At 38.7% G+C, this 17,823-nt stretch overlaps 1 protein-coding gene across 1 annotated transcript; it reads left to right on the forward strand.

Annotated features, from left to right (window-relative positions):
• Window positions 1-16,213: 16,213 nt before the first annotated feature.
• LOC138889529 (uncharacterized) lies at window positions 16,214-16,966 on the forward strand. Its single transcript, XM_070172849.1, has one exon. It carries the CDS (start codon window positions 16,214-16,216, stop codon window positions 16,964-16,966), a length of 753 nt encoding a protein of 250 aa, XP_070028950.1.
• Window positions 16,967-17,823: the final 857 nt, after the last annotated feature.

The raw sequence follows: 17,823 nt of genomic DNA on the forward strand, positions 1-17,823 counted from the left end.
ATTTATAATGTCATGCATATGCATATGAATGTCATGTCGTGCATAGGTACATGTGTTCATAACATAATCAAGCCTATGAGGGCATCCCATCATATCATCTCGGCCACAGCGGGCAAATCATCAATGTATACCAGCTGATCGGGTGGTGGTGCGTATATAACGTCATAACCTCATACATACATACATACATACATACATACATACATACATACATACATACATACATACATACATACATACATACATACATACATACATACAAACAAACAATCCATCCATGCATGCACATACATGCATGCATGCATGCATGCACGCACGCACACACACACACACACACACATACCCACATACATACCCATACCCATACCCATACCCATACCCATACCCATACCCATACCCATACCCATACCCATACCCATACCCATACCCATACCCATACCCATACCCATACCCATACCCATACCCATACCCATACCCATACCCATACCCATATACATATACATATACATATACATATACATATACATATACATATACATATACATATACATATACATATACATATACATATACATATACATATACATATACATATATACGCGTATATAACGTTGTCTGATCATGGGTTAATGTACATATATAAATGAATGTAGTACACGAGAAGTGCGATATACAAATGAATGTAATACACGAGAAGTGCGATAATAAAATCTCTCGTAATGTCATATGCTTTCGAGTAATATCATGAAGTAAACTTTTTTTTTTTCAACTTACATATTTTTCTGAGACCTATGGACACTTGGTAGAATAATAAGACACGTGGAAAAATCAAGAAAGTAGGTACCTCTAGTATTTCTATGAATAAAATTATTTTATGAAAGTTGTGCATTTATTCGTTCCGTTTATATCGTATGAAACATGCCAAGAAGAAGGAAAGATTAGCGCACTTACCTAAGCCGATTCTCACATACAACTTTATCTGGTCTTTGGGAAAGGATAAATACTGATTGACTAAAGTTACCTCCACTTACAGAGGTGTAGTTTCCTCTTCTTAAAATATGTGTCAGATAAAATAAATAATAAGACAAAACTCTAGAGTAGCCTTTTCTTGTTCATTCCCAGTACCATAACCATATTCCCATGTACTTGGTTGAAATAATTGGAACAAGAAAGAGAAATTATCAAAGAGAAATTATCAAAGAGCATCAATGAGCACAGCTAGTTAGAAACTTGTCAATTGTTCAGTTTCAAATTTTTAAACAGTGACTACATTTTAAGTACCCATTAAGTCAAAGGCTTGCATGACATGCAAAACAGATACTGTTAAGAAAAGTTGAAAGAAACTTTTAGAGATAGAAAACTTTTTTTTTTTGGATAATATCCAGACGGTAGCCACAAAGACAAATAGATACAAAATTTACTCTTCCTGGTAAGGCAAATACAATAGGTTTAAGAAGAAATTTAAAGCAAATAAAAGTAAACCAGATACAATAACAACTAATTAACATGATTTAACTCATTAAGGCTTGTTGAAACAAGAAAAACAATTCGTATTACAAAATCAACAAGAAATACTTGTGCAAAAAGGAAGTATGAAACTGTTGTAGTGTTTCATTTTCTTCAAGCAGGAACAAAGAGAAAGAAAGTAAAGTTATTCTTTTTGATGACAAAGATGGTAAGTAAAGCTGAAAATTAAGAAATCAAATATGGAATAATATAGAAAACTTTAACTTGATACACGGTATATTTTACAGCTTACACAACTCATAAATTTTTGGCCAAATGAGATAAGTACTTATCTCTTTACAAAATTGCCATCTTGCAAATTCATTTAAGTGTCATTTAATAGGTATTGTGTTGCTGCCACGTTTTGGGCCTCCTAAGCCTTATCCCAACATCTTAATTAATCACCCACTAACTCTTAATTAACTAGTTAATTTTCCACTAATCAATAATTAACTAATTACCCGCATAATTAAGAATTATGTCAAATTAGTTAAAATTATACATATTTTTAATACACTTTATATAACATATTATCATGGCCACGTGGTACCATATAAATTAAATACATACACTATTATTTCAGTAAAATATCCATGTAAAAATACATATATTTTCTCAACTTATAATTCTCCTAATCTCATTTAGACAGTACAAATTTTCGTACGCTTAATTTTTGAACTGGTAAAAAGATAACCTTCTTTTCATGTGGGAAAATAATTTCTATCTTTACAATAAAGAAAACATCATAAATTTTCTCATATCGTCTGTACAATTTAAAATATATTCGAAAGTAGTAATATTAATAACTATATAAATTTATACTTTTCAAACCAATTTTTTTTTACAAAAATATTCCACTTAAAATACCATATCAAATATATATATATATATATATATATATATATGCGTATATAACGCCATAACATCATCACGCCTCTGTGGGCATACCATCATATCATTTCAGCCATTGTGGGCAATATCATCATCGTATACCAACTTATCAAGTGGTGGTGCGTATATAACATCGTAACCTTTTCCCATATCCCATATACATATATATACACATATATATCACTACTAGAAATCCGGTAAAAAGCGACCACAAAAAGCGACCAAAGTTGGTCGCTTATAGGCCTAAAAGCGACCAAAAAGCAACCAAACATGCCTGGTCGCAATATTGTTGGTCCCTTTATTTTAGGGACCAAAGTTGGTCTCTAATTAGCGACCAACTTTGGTCTCTAAGGTAAAAGGACCAAATATTCCGGGTAAAGACTATAGCGACTAACTTTGGCCGCTTTATTATTTTGTATGATATCACCATTTTGTATCATCATTTTGTATCATCCTGGGAAGGCCAATATGGTGACCGATGCCATGAATAGAAAGATTGTGAGTATGGGTAGCCTTGCATATATTCCAGTTAGGGAGAGGCATCTAGCATCAGATGTTCAGGCTTTGGTAAATTAGTTCATGAGGTTAGATGTTTCAGAGCCTAGTCGCATTCTAGCTTGCACAGTCGCTCAGTCTTCCTTGTATGAGCGCATCAGAGAGCGTATGTATGATGATTCCCATTTGCTTGTCCTTAAGGACATGGTGTGACATGGTGGTGCCAAGTAGGTTACTGTTGGAGATGATGGGGTTTTAAGAATGTAGAGTCGTATTTGTCTGCCCAATATTGATGGACTTCATGAGTTGATTCTTGAGGAGGCCCACAGTTCCTGGTATTCTATTCATCCTGGTGCTGCCAAGATGTATTAGGACTTGCACTAGCATTATTGGAGGAGGAGGAGGAGGAGGAGGAGGAGGAGGAAAAATGATATAGTTGCATATGTATCTCGGTGTCTAAACTATCAGCAAGTTAAGTACGAGCATCAGAGGTCTAGTTGTTTACTTTAGAGGCTAGAGATTCCTTAGTGGAAGTGGGAGCATATCACTATGGATTTTGTTGTTGGACTCCCACAGACTCAGAAGAAGTTCGACTCGGTATGGGTCATTGTGGACAGGTTGAACAAGTTAGCACATTTCATTCCAGTGGTAGTTTCCTATTCTTCAGAGTGGTTAGCTGAGATCTACATCCGTAAGATCGTCTGTCTTCATGGTGTGCATGTGTCTATCATTTCTGATCATCGTACACAGTTCATATCTCACTTTTGGAGTGTTGTACATCATGAGTTAGGCATGCAGGTTGAGTTTAGTACATCATTTCACCCCTAGAAGGACGGACGGACAGTTCGAGCGCACTGTTTAGATATTGGAGGATATGATTTGCATTTTTGTTATGGATTTTGGGGTTTTTGGGATCGGTTCTTGCCGCTTGCAGAGTTTGCTAATAGCAATAGCTACCAGTTGAGCATTCAGATGGCTGCCTATGAGGCACGATATGGGAGGCGGTGTCGTTTGCTTGTTTGATGGTGTTGATTTCCAATTTTTCCCTCATATATTTCAAAATGCATATACACTTTCAAAATAGTGCATGAACATCAACCAGTATTTTTTCATAATTTTTAAAAGGATTTTAATGAACTTATTCTAGCATTTTATTATATAAGTAATTACTAATTGCATCACAAACAGATTTTATAATAATTTTATTGTTTAATTTTATCATTTATATTTATACTGGACTTTATTTATTTCATGAATCTCCATATGTAAATGTTAGGGTTATAATTGCAATAATTTTGCAATAATGGCCCCATGTGTGCATAATTACCCTATTTCATAAGAAAATAAAATTTTATATTTTTATAATACTTAGTAATTATTTTAAATCATTTTTATGCACAAAATATATTTTTATCATTTATAAATTATTTTATAAAATTATTTTATTAGGTTAATTGGGCTTTTAAATAATAGCCCCTTTTCTTAATCAATTTCGGACTTTAGCCTACCACAACCCAATTAAAAGCTAGCCCAATCTACCCTAGCCCACTTAAATGTAACCCATGACCTCAATCTCCAAATACCCGCCCCAACCCGGATGAAATCCTGGTTGTTGATCTCGGAAGATCAACGGTCCAGGATTCATTTCCTTTTTTAATTAACCAAACGTCCCCCCAAACCCTACCCATAATCCCAAATATGCTACCTCTGAATCCTCTCCTCCTCTCTTCTCTCTCAGACGCTCTCAAATCCTAGAGCACTGCCACTCAAAATCAATCCCAAATCCCTTTGATTCCCAACTAGATATGGAATCATTTGGTGATTTAACGCCTTATCCGACCTCCTACCTCTACTGGTTGTTCGATTTTCATGTTACTTGATGGGATCTCAAGGGATTCAAACCTGATTTAGTTCAAATCTCTTATCTTTTCGATCAATCTGCCTATATTCAATCTTATGTCTGTGAGTACTATCATTTTCGTGTTTCCATGACTTCCAATCTCAGGTTCAAACCAGATTTTCCGACTCTGTTCATTTTTTATAAACTCAGCTATCTCTGGTTGAATCCGTTAGATCGCTTTAGAAGGGTTTTGAGTTTGTTTGATATTTTTCCTTTAAGATTTTTCTGTTTTAACTATTATTGTCAACCTATTTCATTTTTCCCTAAAACCTAAGGTTTCGAATTTTCTAAGAGATTTCTGCAAAATGTTTTAAACGTTTAGGCATTTTTCAACTATGGTTTTCCTCTTTGCTTCTTTCGACTAATCTTGCTGGAGTTTCATCTCTATGGATTTACACCTTAGGGTTTTTAATTGTTTGACTGTTGGTTTTACCCGCTTACCTAGCTCTGACAATTAACGTGTTAATTGATTTACTTGCCTAATTAGGGTTTGAAACTATGGTTCCCTTTTAAAACTGATAGTTCCTTATAGGATTTTTACCCGTTCTTTCCTTATGTGTGATTAATAATTGGTACTACCTCCCTTAATTCCTCTACTTGTCTGATTTCTGATCTCTGGACTTACTACTTACCTTATTAAAACCGCGATCTTATTTGCTGATTTACTCCGTGTGAGATTCTTCTTAATTTAAGGGATACTTAATTCTTCTTATTAATTGATCCATGTTAGCCCTAATTGACTGACTAATTGATCTCTCTACCTTTTTTGTGTGCAATTGATTTCCTACCTTATTTGTTTGCTCTATTGTATGCTATAAGGGCCTTTCATTGTTTTGACACACGAACACACTCAAGAAAGATATAGAAACATACAAAAACTTTTGTTCACACACACTTTCCATTATAGTTCTATCTGTTACTTGTGTTTGCTGCACTGTCTAGCCGGCTGAAAGCCAAGGCTAGGTTATTGGATTCAACTTGCCTTCACCTTCCTGTTTGCTATCTCTTAACCGGTATGCCCCTATTTTTGTTACCGTGATCTTTTCTATGTTCTATGTATATACTTCTGCTTTGATACTTGCCTCTTAGCCATCTCTTTCTCAACTACTATGCTTCAGTTCATATTCTTTATGCTCTATGTAATTAGTTCACTCTGAACCTCAACATGTGCATCTTTATATGCTTCTTGTTTATTTTCACCAGTATGCTTTAGTCTTATTACCTCTTTGTCCCATGTGACTGTGTGGTTGGTGTTCTAACATGCTCCTGTTCCACCCTATGTTTCTCTTAACTAGCCTGACTTAGGTCTTGTCTTGTTCTATGTGATAGCATGTTCCTGTTTGATTCATGAAACTTATTTACCCAGTCCTCAATTAGCATGCCCCCAACTCCTGTCCTATTTTATATGCTCCTGATCAACCTATGGTTTATGTGTATTTCTTTTAGTAATGTGCTTTAGATTATCACTACCTTTTCTATATGGCTGTCTGATTAACTATTTGGCTTTAACATGTTTCTATCTGTTAAACACATGTCTATATGATTCCATTTGGTAATAATTAATGGACTAAATCAGCTCTAGCAATGTGAAACCTTGTATGTGACTCTGTTCTATGTATGATTTTAATATTCCTATTTGCTTAACTATTGGTAACTAAGTCTAAATCAATCTGCTGAAATATGGTCTTGTTCTGTTTGCAACCTGTTCCTATTCACTTATGAAAATAAACTGTTCTTTTTTAAACCATCCCCTACCCTTGTATATTGTTTCCAACTCTTACTCTTAGTTAACTAAGGTCCTGCCACCCCTTATGTGAGCACTGCTTAGGGTCCATGAGACTCATCTAAACTCTGACACATTGGGGTTGATTTTCCAATCTTTGGTGAATTTTGTTGAACATCTGATTCTGGTGTGATCATTTCCCGGGGTCCCTGAGGCCCTTGGGAACTTTGACACACCAGAAACCAGTCTTATGTGTTATGGATGGGCTACCACTATACTTAGAGGTGCTATGTTTGAAGGCTTGGTTCCAGATTGATGTTGGGCCTTTGAAGGCTCCCTATAGTATAATGACTTTCATTATGTAATTCATTTACACTAGTCTTTAATAATAATTCTTGTAAAAATAGATATTTGGGTTATTAGTAAAGACGGAAAGGATTATCATATATCTTTATTGGAATTGGGTAGAGAACCTGCCTATAGAACTTGATTATGCTGGTATTGTATTATTGTTTTGACTATGTGCTGCACATCTGCATATTAGCAATCCTGTTATAGGGCTTTACGATTACTTCTGCACAATATATTTCTTTTTAATATGACTTGCACGTATTTATCAATCCAATATGCATTAGTAACCATGTTTGTAGGCTATTGACTATTTGAATAACCATTTTTCATGTCAATGCGCTCCAAGAATTCTGCCTATACATGAATAATAGGGATCCTGCCTATAGGAACTGAAGTCATCTAGATACTATGCCTATAAGGTTTCAAATTAATTCCTGCATTTAGATACCATGCCTATAAGGTTTCAAATCAATTTATGCATTTAGATACCATGCCTATAAGGTTTCAAAATTAATTTCTGCATTTAGATAACATGCCTAAAAGTTTTAAGATCAGTTTCTACACTTAGATACCATGACTATAGGGAATTCATATCAAATCGGTCTCCTGCATCATAAAATAATGCTTGTAATCAGTCCCAGCACTTAGAAAGCATGCCTATAGGGTCTAAAGCTGAAATTAGCTTGTTAAAATTAGTAACTATTTATAGCTTAGATACCATGCTAATTGGGTTTTACCCGGATATCACTTAGGCAAACCTGTATGATAGTTAAAACCTGAGATTACAATTGTGATATTCTTGCTACTTGAAACGTGTTCAGATTCAGTAATTGATAAATTAGTAGGCAAACTGATAAGTATTCACTGCCTCACTTAAATAAAACTGTTGTCTATTTTGTTTATACACATTTAGATATCCTGCCTATACGACTCCTAAACTTATAAAACTACTTGTCTGAATAGTGTGCACTTGCTTTGTGTCTGTTTGTGGAGGTAAATATGAGCCCTTAAGTGATCTTTTAAGTGACAGTCCTACCTATTTTGTTTGTTGCCTAGTTTTCTCCTTGTAAACACCATAGGTGAGTCTAGAACCACCTTAAATAGAGGTCCTAAATATCTCCAGGGCCACAGTTAAGGGACGGGTAATGCACGCATAAGACACGTACTGGATGCTATTAGAACGCTTAGGTAACAATAATTAAGGGGAGGGTAATCGGGTAGTAAAGGTTATGATGACCTATGCGCTTATGCCACGCGTAATACCTCTATTTGAGGAAGGTCACCGGGTATTACACAGAAGTGATCCTATAGGCTAGAAAACCTAGGACCCCTTTACTCTTTGTTTTTAAAGTAATATCTGTTTATTTATCTGCTTATATGACTAATTTGCTTAAATTGAGTTTTGCTGGGACCCACCATGGTGGACCTCGAGGGGTGCCTAACACCTTCCCCTCAAGGTAATTTGAGCCCTTACCCAATCTCTGGTAATGTAAACTAGTTCATGAGTTATTTGTTCTAGGTGCCCTAACGTACCTTAATCCGTTAGGTGGCGACTCTTCAAATCTCATACCCAATTCCCAAAAGGAAAGGTGTTGTCCCAAAATGTCGAAGCCCTGATTCCGCGAGGAAAAGGAGGTGCGGCAGCATGGCGACTCTGCTGGGGTTGTTTTAGGCTCTTACCATAACAAACTTGTTTTTGTGAATTAGTCTTAAGCAAGCTTTATTCTGTTAATATATGTGCACCTTTTCCCTTTCCCCCTTAATTGGATTTAATTGTCTATTTTCAAGCATTTATGATTTCCTTTATTGCAGAAACTGACTTATCTTCTTCTTTTCTTTCTTAAACGTATTTCAATATTAAATACCACATTTATCATTTTTTAACGTGAAAATACGTGACGACATGCTATTTATTGTTGCATAAATCATGTTCAACATCATATTCCACTAGTGTGTAATCAATCCTATAGCAATGCTTGATAAGTGTTCTACCTTTAAATTCGGAAAGGCATATTTGCGGTCAAACTAGTCAAACATTACTATGATGTCCGCTTGAGGGTATCAGTCTAGACCTCTGTAGAAATATTACTCTGATTAATTGTACATGCATCCTGGTCAAACCTAGCCTGTTTAATATGTTGTCTGCATAATAACCCTTTAAGACAAGCCTCGTCCAAAAGTCCATCGGGTTTTCCATAATCCCAACGGATGCAACCACGATTGTGTGCATTAATTTTGGAGAAATAAGTGCTAATATGCTAATCATTGTTGTATAAATAGTCGGATCTGGAGGGGGAAAGGGCCTAACCATATTTGTTTTGCAGAAAATGAGGCACGAGGTCTCTAGGTTCGGCATGGTTCATAACATACCACCATTGTTTCTAGATTGGTGGGAGGATCTTCCACCAAGTGATAAAAATCATGTGAAAAGGGTATTGGGAAATTTACCTTCTCTATTAGGCCTTCAGCCAAACAACATGCCAATCGAAGCTGCCACAATGTTTTGGGACGAGGAAAGACCCATCTTTCGCTTTGGAAGCATAGAAATAACCCCTCTCTTGGAGGAAATAGGGGGATTCGTTGGGCTACCTTGGGATAGTCCTGGTTTATTGGTACCGGAAAACCGCTCTACTAGGTGGTTTTTGAAGATGATGGGATTTAAGAAGAATGATGACTTGGAGTGCCTGGAAATTTTCTACATACCCTTCGACTTCCTCTATGAATGATACGGTCACAGTAGATCTTATCGTATATTCAATGACGAATTCTCTATCACTTCTTTGGGTTGGATCCACCGCATAGTTTTTGTGTTCATTGTCTGTTTCTTGGGTATGTTAGTATTCCCGATCCAAGGGGATAGAATCCACACCAGACTGGCTATGGTAGCCAAAACCTTGATGGATGGGATCAAGGGGCAGACATATACCATTGCCCTATGATCATAGCAGACATATACCGAGCCTCAAAACACTGTCAGAAGGGGTACAAATACTTCGAAGGATGTAATCTATTGTTATAAGTTTGGTAGTTAGAGCATATCCAAAAGGGTCAATACCGTCAAGAGCTTTCGCAAAGGCCGTGGAATGATCACATAGCTTTCCATCATCCTAAGAAAATGACTTACATCCCACACAGGTTTGCTTAGCCTGAAAATGCTATAGGGTGGGTGTAGTTTTTTAGCAATTTGAGTGAGGATCAGGTTCAATGGATGTTCGAGTGGTTCCTTACCGACGAGTTCATCATCTGATCTAGGGTTGTCCCACACCTAGTACTGATCGGGTTAAGGGGCATATACCCTTATGCTCCCCTCAGGGTTATGAGACAGGCAGACATGAAGCAAGTCATACCACGGGTTGCTAAAATGAGTCACTACAGAGCAGATTTTCAAGATGACGACGTCCCATACAAATATGAAGCTCAACACATGTGGTATTTGAAAATTATAGTGGAAAAGGACACCATCGAGCCAGATCGATATCATGCTGGTCATGTGTACTTTTATACATCATGGTTAGAGGGTAACATAGCTGGAATATTCGAGCCAAGGGTTGATCTAGGAAATAAAGTCATAGATGAAGTTACTGAGGTACAGGTGAAATATAACAAACTTCGGAAAAGAGTTTGCGAGTCTGAGGCTGAGCACCTGGAGCGACACAAGACTGATATGGAACTAATGAATGAATGGAGAGATAGGGCTATTAAATCCAGTGAAAAGTTGGAATATTTGGTGTACAGTATGATGAGGGAAAGATGAGGAAGAGAGTCACTGATTGCCAGAACACTGAAGGAAGCAAAGGAGGACATTTAGCAAGGGCATACCTACTGTTAAACCTATGCGAACTGGGGAATTTGATCGACAAGAGCATCCAACCTGGAGAAGGTCCTTCTGGGACCAAGTAGATTAGGTTTATTTGCTTTTTCAAATGTAATAAGGCCATGTGCCACTAGTGACTTATCTTATTTAGTGTCGTTTTAGATTCATCTATTTTTACATTAATGAAATGAGGAAGTTATTGGCACTAAAATTCTTCAAATCTATTTGTCGCTAGTCCTACCTCGGGCACAACGAAGCTCCCAAATTAGGACGCGAAATTACATTCCCGTAATATGTGTTTAAATACTGCAAGCATTTCAGAATCATTACTGACTTGTTTACATTTTATTTTTCTTTATTTTTTGTTATTCCCCTTCCCTAAGGTTGGTTCGCACATACTGGCATCATCAGCATATCACACCAGATTTAGAAACCCTCCACTTCCTCCTCCTCCGAGTAATCCGAAAAGTAGAGGAAAAGCTAAGATGGAAGAGTTGAGCGGTATACGAAAAGAAAACGCTAAGAATGTTGAAACTTCAGACGGTCGGAGTACTCTAGCCCAGAATGATTTGGTCATGAGATTGGAGCAAAAAATACTGGAGTTACAAGGAGAACTTGAGTAGGTCCGCAACTTGGCAAACCTTTTCCTCACTCTGAACACCCCAGACGTCAACCAACAAAATGTTTAAAACCCAGCACCTACTCAAAATACACTACCCCAACGTCCACAAAATCCTCGTGCACCCTATTAGTACGCCACACCACCTCAAAACCCTAATCCTCTACCGATACTAACTCCCCCACAACACCATCATCAACCAACCCAGTACCCACAAGCCATTACTTATCATATTTCTCAGAATACACCACAACCCATTTCCGATCCTCAAAACTCAACAAACGACCACTACTGCACCCAAATCCCTAGCATTCACCAAAATAACCCCATATACGTGGAAACACTACCTCACTCCACTCAACCAATCTCTTATACACCAGAATCCACTAAGAAAGACCTGCTCATCAAGAACATGGCCGAAGAGCTCAAGAAGTTGACAAGTCGAGTTTAGTGTGTTGAAGGAGGTAAAGGGATAGAAGGTCTGAACTATGAGGATTTATGCATACAACCAGATGTGGAACTGTTGGAGGGTTGCAAACCTCCCAAGTTCGAAATGTTAGACGTAACAGGTGACCCCAAGGTTCATTTGAGAACTTACTATGACAAGCTCGTGGGGTCGGAAAAGATGAAAGGATTCGAATGAAGCTTTTCATAAGAAGTCTTACCAGAGATGACCTATCCTGGTACATAAGCCAGAATCCAAAGAAATGGGCCAATTTAGTAAGCATGGCATTAAAATTTATGGACCGATTCAGGTTCAATACGGAGAATGCACCAGATGTCTTCTATATCCAGAACCTAAAGAAGAAGCCAACTGAGACTTTCCGCGATTATGCTACTAGGTGGAGGTCAGAAGCAGCCAAGGTCAGACCAGCATTAGACGAGGAACAGATGAACAAGTTCTTTGTTCGGGCACAGGATCCACACTATTATAAAAGGCTAATGGTTATTGAGAATCATAAGTTCTCCGACATCATCAAACTCAGAGAAAGGATTGAGAAGGCATTAAAAGCGGGATGGTGACAAATTTTGAGGCACTGCAGGCCACGAACAAAGCATTGCAATTAGGTGGCATATCAAAGAAGAAAGTAGTAGGGGCAGTAATGGTGGCCCAAGGCCCAAAATCTCCGCTCATATACCAAACACCTCCACCCACATACCAAACACCTCCACCTACATACCAACCCTCACCTCCCAAATATTCTCAACCCACCACCGCTTATCATACTTATAACACCCAGCCATCCTACTATCATTCACCTCCAACTCGTAAAAATTACCAGAAACCCTGACCTAATTTTGATCGCAAACCACCTAGACAGTATACTGCCATTGCTAAACCCATCGACCAGCTGTACAAAAGGTAGGCTACCAGTTATGTCACCTATATTCCCACTGTGGCAATGGAGAATTCATCCCAATGGGTCAACCCGAATAAAGCCTATGCATATTATTCTGGTATGAAGGGGCACACCATTGATGAGTGTCGGACATTGAAAAATAAGATTCAGACATTGATTGATAACAAGGTCATACAGGCGAAGGAAGTCGCACCGAACGTCCGTAATAATCCTCTTCCAGATCATAGGGGCGAAGGGATCAATGTGATAGAAACTGATGAGGAGTGGGATCTCGAAGGATCAATTAGACTTATCAGAGAAGGCGACGATCGTAAAAAGCCCACAGTCACTCTCAATCCTATTGTGGTCCAGGTATATCCGCTAGTTGAGGTTGAGGTAACCGCATCGGTTCCATTTGAGGTAGAAGTAACACCACCTACCACCACACCTTTTCCATTTGAGGTAGAAGTGGCCACACCTTTCACAGTGCCAGTAGAAACCATGCCTCCTTTAAAGTCAAATGTCATACCTTACGATTGCGTTACCGAAGCTAGGCGAAAAGGAAAAGCAAAGATGGAAGAATCTGGTGCCGCATAGGGAATGACCAAAACTGGGAGGATCTATACACCCAAAAATTTGGGAGGATCAAGCAAAGAGGCTGCTACTAAATGACCTATCATTGAAACTGGACCGAATGATCTTTGGAGGAAAGTACAAGCGAAGGAATACTCTGTCATCGATTATTTAAACAAGACCCCCACCAAGATATCCATCCTGTCAATTGCAAAATTCAGAGGTGCATAAGAATGCTCTGATGAAGGTGTTAAATAAAGTTTATGTGCCCAACAATATCACCAGCAGAGAAATGGCCAACATGGTAGGGCAAGTGCTGGAGAGTAATAAGATCACCTTCCATGAGGATGAATTACCTCCTGAAGGGTTAAGTCACAACCAGGCACTGCATATCACGATACTGTGAAAAGACAAATTCATCGCCAAGGTCCTAATAGATGGGGGTTCTAGCCTCAACATTTGCCCATTGACTACCCTGAAAAGATTGGACAATGATTTTCATGAGATACGGGCAGGAAACATGAATGTGAAAGCATTTGATGGGTCTCAAAGGAACACGATTGGAGAGATTAACCTTTGTCTGCAGATGGGACCAACTTAGTTCGATGTTGAATTCCAAGTACTAGACATATCAGCTACATACAATCTTTTATTGGGTCAACCTTGGATATCTGTCGCTGGGGTCGTGGCTTCCATACTACACCAGGTCGTGAAGTTCGAATGGAACCATCAGGAGGTAACTATTCACGGATATGGAAGTAATCCCATTTACACCAGTCAAACTATCCCGTTTATCGAGAATAGAAGAAGGTTAGGTGGAGAAACTTATCACCACATTGAATATGTCAACGCAATTGAGAAGGATAAGGGGTGAAGAAACAAAATAGAAAGCATATTGGCATGGTCTGGGTATGAACCCGGCAAAGGGCTTAGGAAGGAGCTCCATGGCATTACCAAACCAATACAGTTGAAACGTCATAACATAACTTTCGGGCTGGGATATCCATACACCTGGTGAGAGTATGATGATTGGTTGACTTCATTGCATGGTCTTTATTGCCTTCTCGAGCAGCCAATTCCACCTATAAGTCAGACTTTTCACCAGACCGATACAATATGGGGATCTGCAGAGGAAATATTTTCGGTTGGGCTAAGAAACTTATTCTTGGAAGATGAGAATATGGATTGCAATGTGATAATTGAGGAGATGGAGGAGGAAGAAAGTCTCACCATTCAAACTGTGGAGAAGGGAGTTGTTCTCAAGAATTAGACTGCCACACCATCTCGGGCCCGCCGAGTTTTTGGGTAGCTTGGCAATTAGCCTGATTTGTTTTATAGCCATGCTAGGCGTTTAAGATATTTTCAGTAATTTTGTTTTAAAGACGCATTTTGTTTCGAAATAACTGCTCGAGTCATCGAGCCGTACTTGTTTTGGATATTTTCAAATTTAATCAATGAATTGCTCTTTATTATTATTATCTTTCACATTATCTTTCTACATCGTTATTATTACTTTTCCTGATGAACCAATGACTCTGACATCTAATGAGACAAAGCAACATAAGGCTAGTGACTCACAAGAAGAGGACGAAATACGTGAGGCAACTGTTAGAGAGGTTGATAACTTTGAGAACAAACCTAAGTCCAACTTGGATGAAACCGAAGTAATCAATTTGGGAGACGCTGAGACCGTCAAGGAGACTCGCATAAGCATTCACTTATCACCATCAGCGAAGGAAGAGTACATTCATTTCCTAAAGGAATATAAGGATATCTTTGCATGGTCATATGATGATATGACTGGTCTGAGCATATCCATAGTGGCTCATAAGTTGCCTACCAATCCAATGTATCTGCTGATGAAGCAGAAACTCAGAAAGTTTAAACCAGACATGAGCCTGAAAATCAAGGAGGAAGTCACTAAGCAAATCAAAGCCAAAGTACTTAGGGTAGTGGAGTACCCAACCTGGTTAGCCAACATTGTACCGGTTCTGAAAAAAGATGGAAAAGTCAAGTTATGTGTTGACTATGGGGATTTAAACAGAGCAAGTCCCAAGGACGATTTCCCGCTACTAAATATACACATTCTAATCGACAATTGCGCCAAGTATGAATTCCAATCCTTTGTAGATTACTTTGCGAGTTATCACCAGATCTGGATGGACAAGGAAGACGCAGAGAAAACAGCTTTCATTACACCATGGGGAGTGTACTGATACAAGATGATGCCATTCGGTGTAAAGAATGCTGGGGCTACTTATATGAGAGCCATGACAACCATATTTCTCGATATGATACAAAAAGAAATAGAGGTGTATGTTGACGATGTCATCATCCAATTCAAGAAGGTCGCAGATTATATAATAGACTTGAGAAAGTTCTTTGACAGGCTAAGGAGGTACAATATGAAATTGAACCTCGCAAAATGTGCATTTGGGGTTCCCATGGGAAAGCTGTTGGGATTCATCATCAGTCGCCGAGGAATCGAGTTGGATCGATCCAAGGTCAAGGCTATCCAATAGTTACTACCACCATAGACCAAAAAGGACATGATGAGTTTCCTAGGACGCCTCAACTACATCAGCCACTTCATAGCACAATCCACAATAATATGTGAACCCATCTTCAAAATGTTGCGGAAAGATGCTGAAACCAGTTGGACCGAGGATTGTCAGAAGGCTTTTAGCAAAATCAAGGAATACATGTCCACACCGCTAGTCCTAGTCCCGCCAGAACCGGGGAGACCTGTGCTACTCTATCTATCCGTATTAGATGGAGCCTTCGGATGTGTTTGGGATAGCATAATGAGACAGGAAGAAAGGAACAAGCCATATACTACTTGAGTAAGAAGTTCACACCTTATGAGGCACGATACTCTCTACTAGAACACACTTGCTGCGCTTTGACATTGACATCTCATAAATTGAGGTATTACTTCTATGCCTACACCACATACCTCATATCTAGGATAGACCCTCAGAAGTACATCTTTCAGAAGCCCATGGCAACCAGGAAGTTAGCCAAGTGGGAGATATTGTTAAGTCAGTTTGATATCGTCTATATAACTCAGAAGGCGGTCAAAGGACAAGCATTGGCAGACCATCTGCTTCAAAATCCTGTGGGAGAAGAATTTGAACGACTAAAAACGTACTTTCCTGACGAAGAAGTATCATTAGTAGGAGAGGACATTGTTGAGGCCTACAACGGTTGGAGAATGTTTTTCGACGGAGCTACTAATTTCAAGGGAGTGGGTATTGGAGCAGTGTTAGTATCAAAAAAAGGTCAACATTACACGGTATCTGCAAAGCTTAGGTTTCCGTGCACCAACAATATGGTAGAATATGAGGCTTGCATCATGGGGCTAAATTTGGCCATCGATATGAATATACAAGAGTTGCTGGTAATTCGTGATTCAAATCTTCTGGTACATCAGGTTCAAGGAGAGTGGGCTACGAAAATCACCAAGATACTACCATACTTGTATCATGTGCAGGAATCGAAGAAGAGGTTCACAAAGATAGAATTCAAACATGTGCCCAGAATTCAAAATGAGTTCGCAGATGCACTGGACACCTTATCATCAATGATACAACATCCATACAAGAATTTCATCGATCCCATCATGGTGAAAATCCATAAACAGCTGGCTTACTGTGCTCATGTTGATGAAGAAACGGATGGAAAACCTTGGTTCCACGACATCAAAGAATATTTGGCGAGAGGAGAATATCCAGAGCAGGCAAACCATACTTAGAAACACACTCTGCAGAGGCTATCCAATCACTTCTTCCAAAGCGGAGGGATCCTGTATAGAAGAACTCCTGATATGGGATTGTTAAGATGTGTTGACGCAAAGGAAGCTTCTAGATTGCTCGAGGAGATACATGCCAGAACTTGTGGACCACATATGAATGGTTTTGTTCTAGCCAAGAAAATACTCAAAGCTGAATATTTTTGGATGACATGGAAACGGATTGCATCTGGTACGTTCAGAAATGCCACCAATGCCAGGTGCATCCAGACATGATAAAGGTACCAGCAAATAAGTTGAATGCAACAAGTGCACCTTGGCCTTTTGTTGCCTAGGGAATGGATGTCATCGGTCTGATCGAGCCCGCTGCTTCAAATGGGCACCGGTTATTTTAGTAGTTATTGACTACTTCACAAAATGGGTAGAGGCTGCATTCTACAAAGCTATAAGCAAGAAAGTCATCACAGATTTTGTCAAGGATCGTATTGTTTGTCGATTCGGGGTTCCCGAGACCATTATCACTGATAATGCCCCCAATCTCAATAGTGATCTGATGAAAGCCATGTGTGAAACCTTCAAAATCAAGCACAAAAACTCTACAACATACATGCCTCAAATGAATGGAGTTGTGGAAGCTGCTAACAAGAACATCAACAAAATACTAAGGAAGATGGTAGAAAATCACAAACAATGGCACGAGAAGTTACCCTTTGCCCTATTGGGGTACCACACTACGGTCCGCACATCAACCGGGGTAACCATCTATTTACTGGTTTATGGTACCGAAGCTGTCATTCCAGTCGAGGTAGAAATTCCCTCTTTAAGGATCATACAAGAAGCCACACTCAGTGATGCAGAAT

This window comes from Nicotiana sylvestris, chromosome 4, assembly GCF_000393655.2.
Source record: "Nicotiana sylvestris chromosome 4, ASM39365v2, whole genome shotgun sequence".
Taxonomy (NCBI): Eukaryota; Viridiplantae; Streptophyta; class Magnoliopsida; order Solanales; family Solanaceae; genus Nicotiana; species Nicotiana sylvestris.

Excerpts from the sequence above, each read along its gene's own strand:
- LOC138889529 (XM_070172849.1), top strand. The coding sequence starts at position 16,214 with ATGGCAACCAGGAAGTTAGCCAAGTGGGAGATATTGTTAAGTCAGTTT.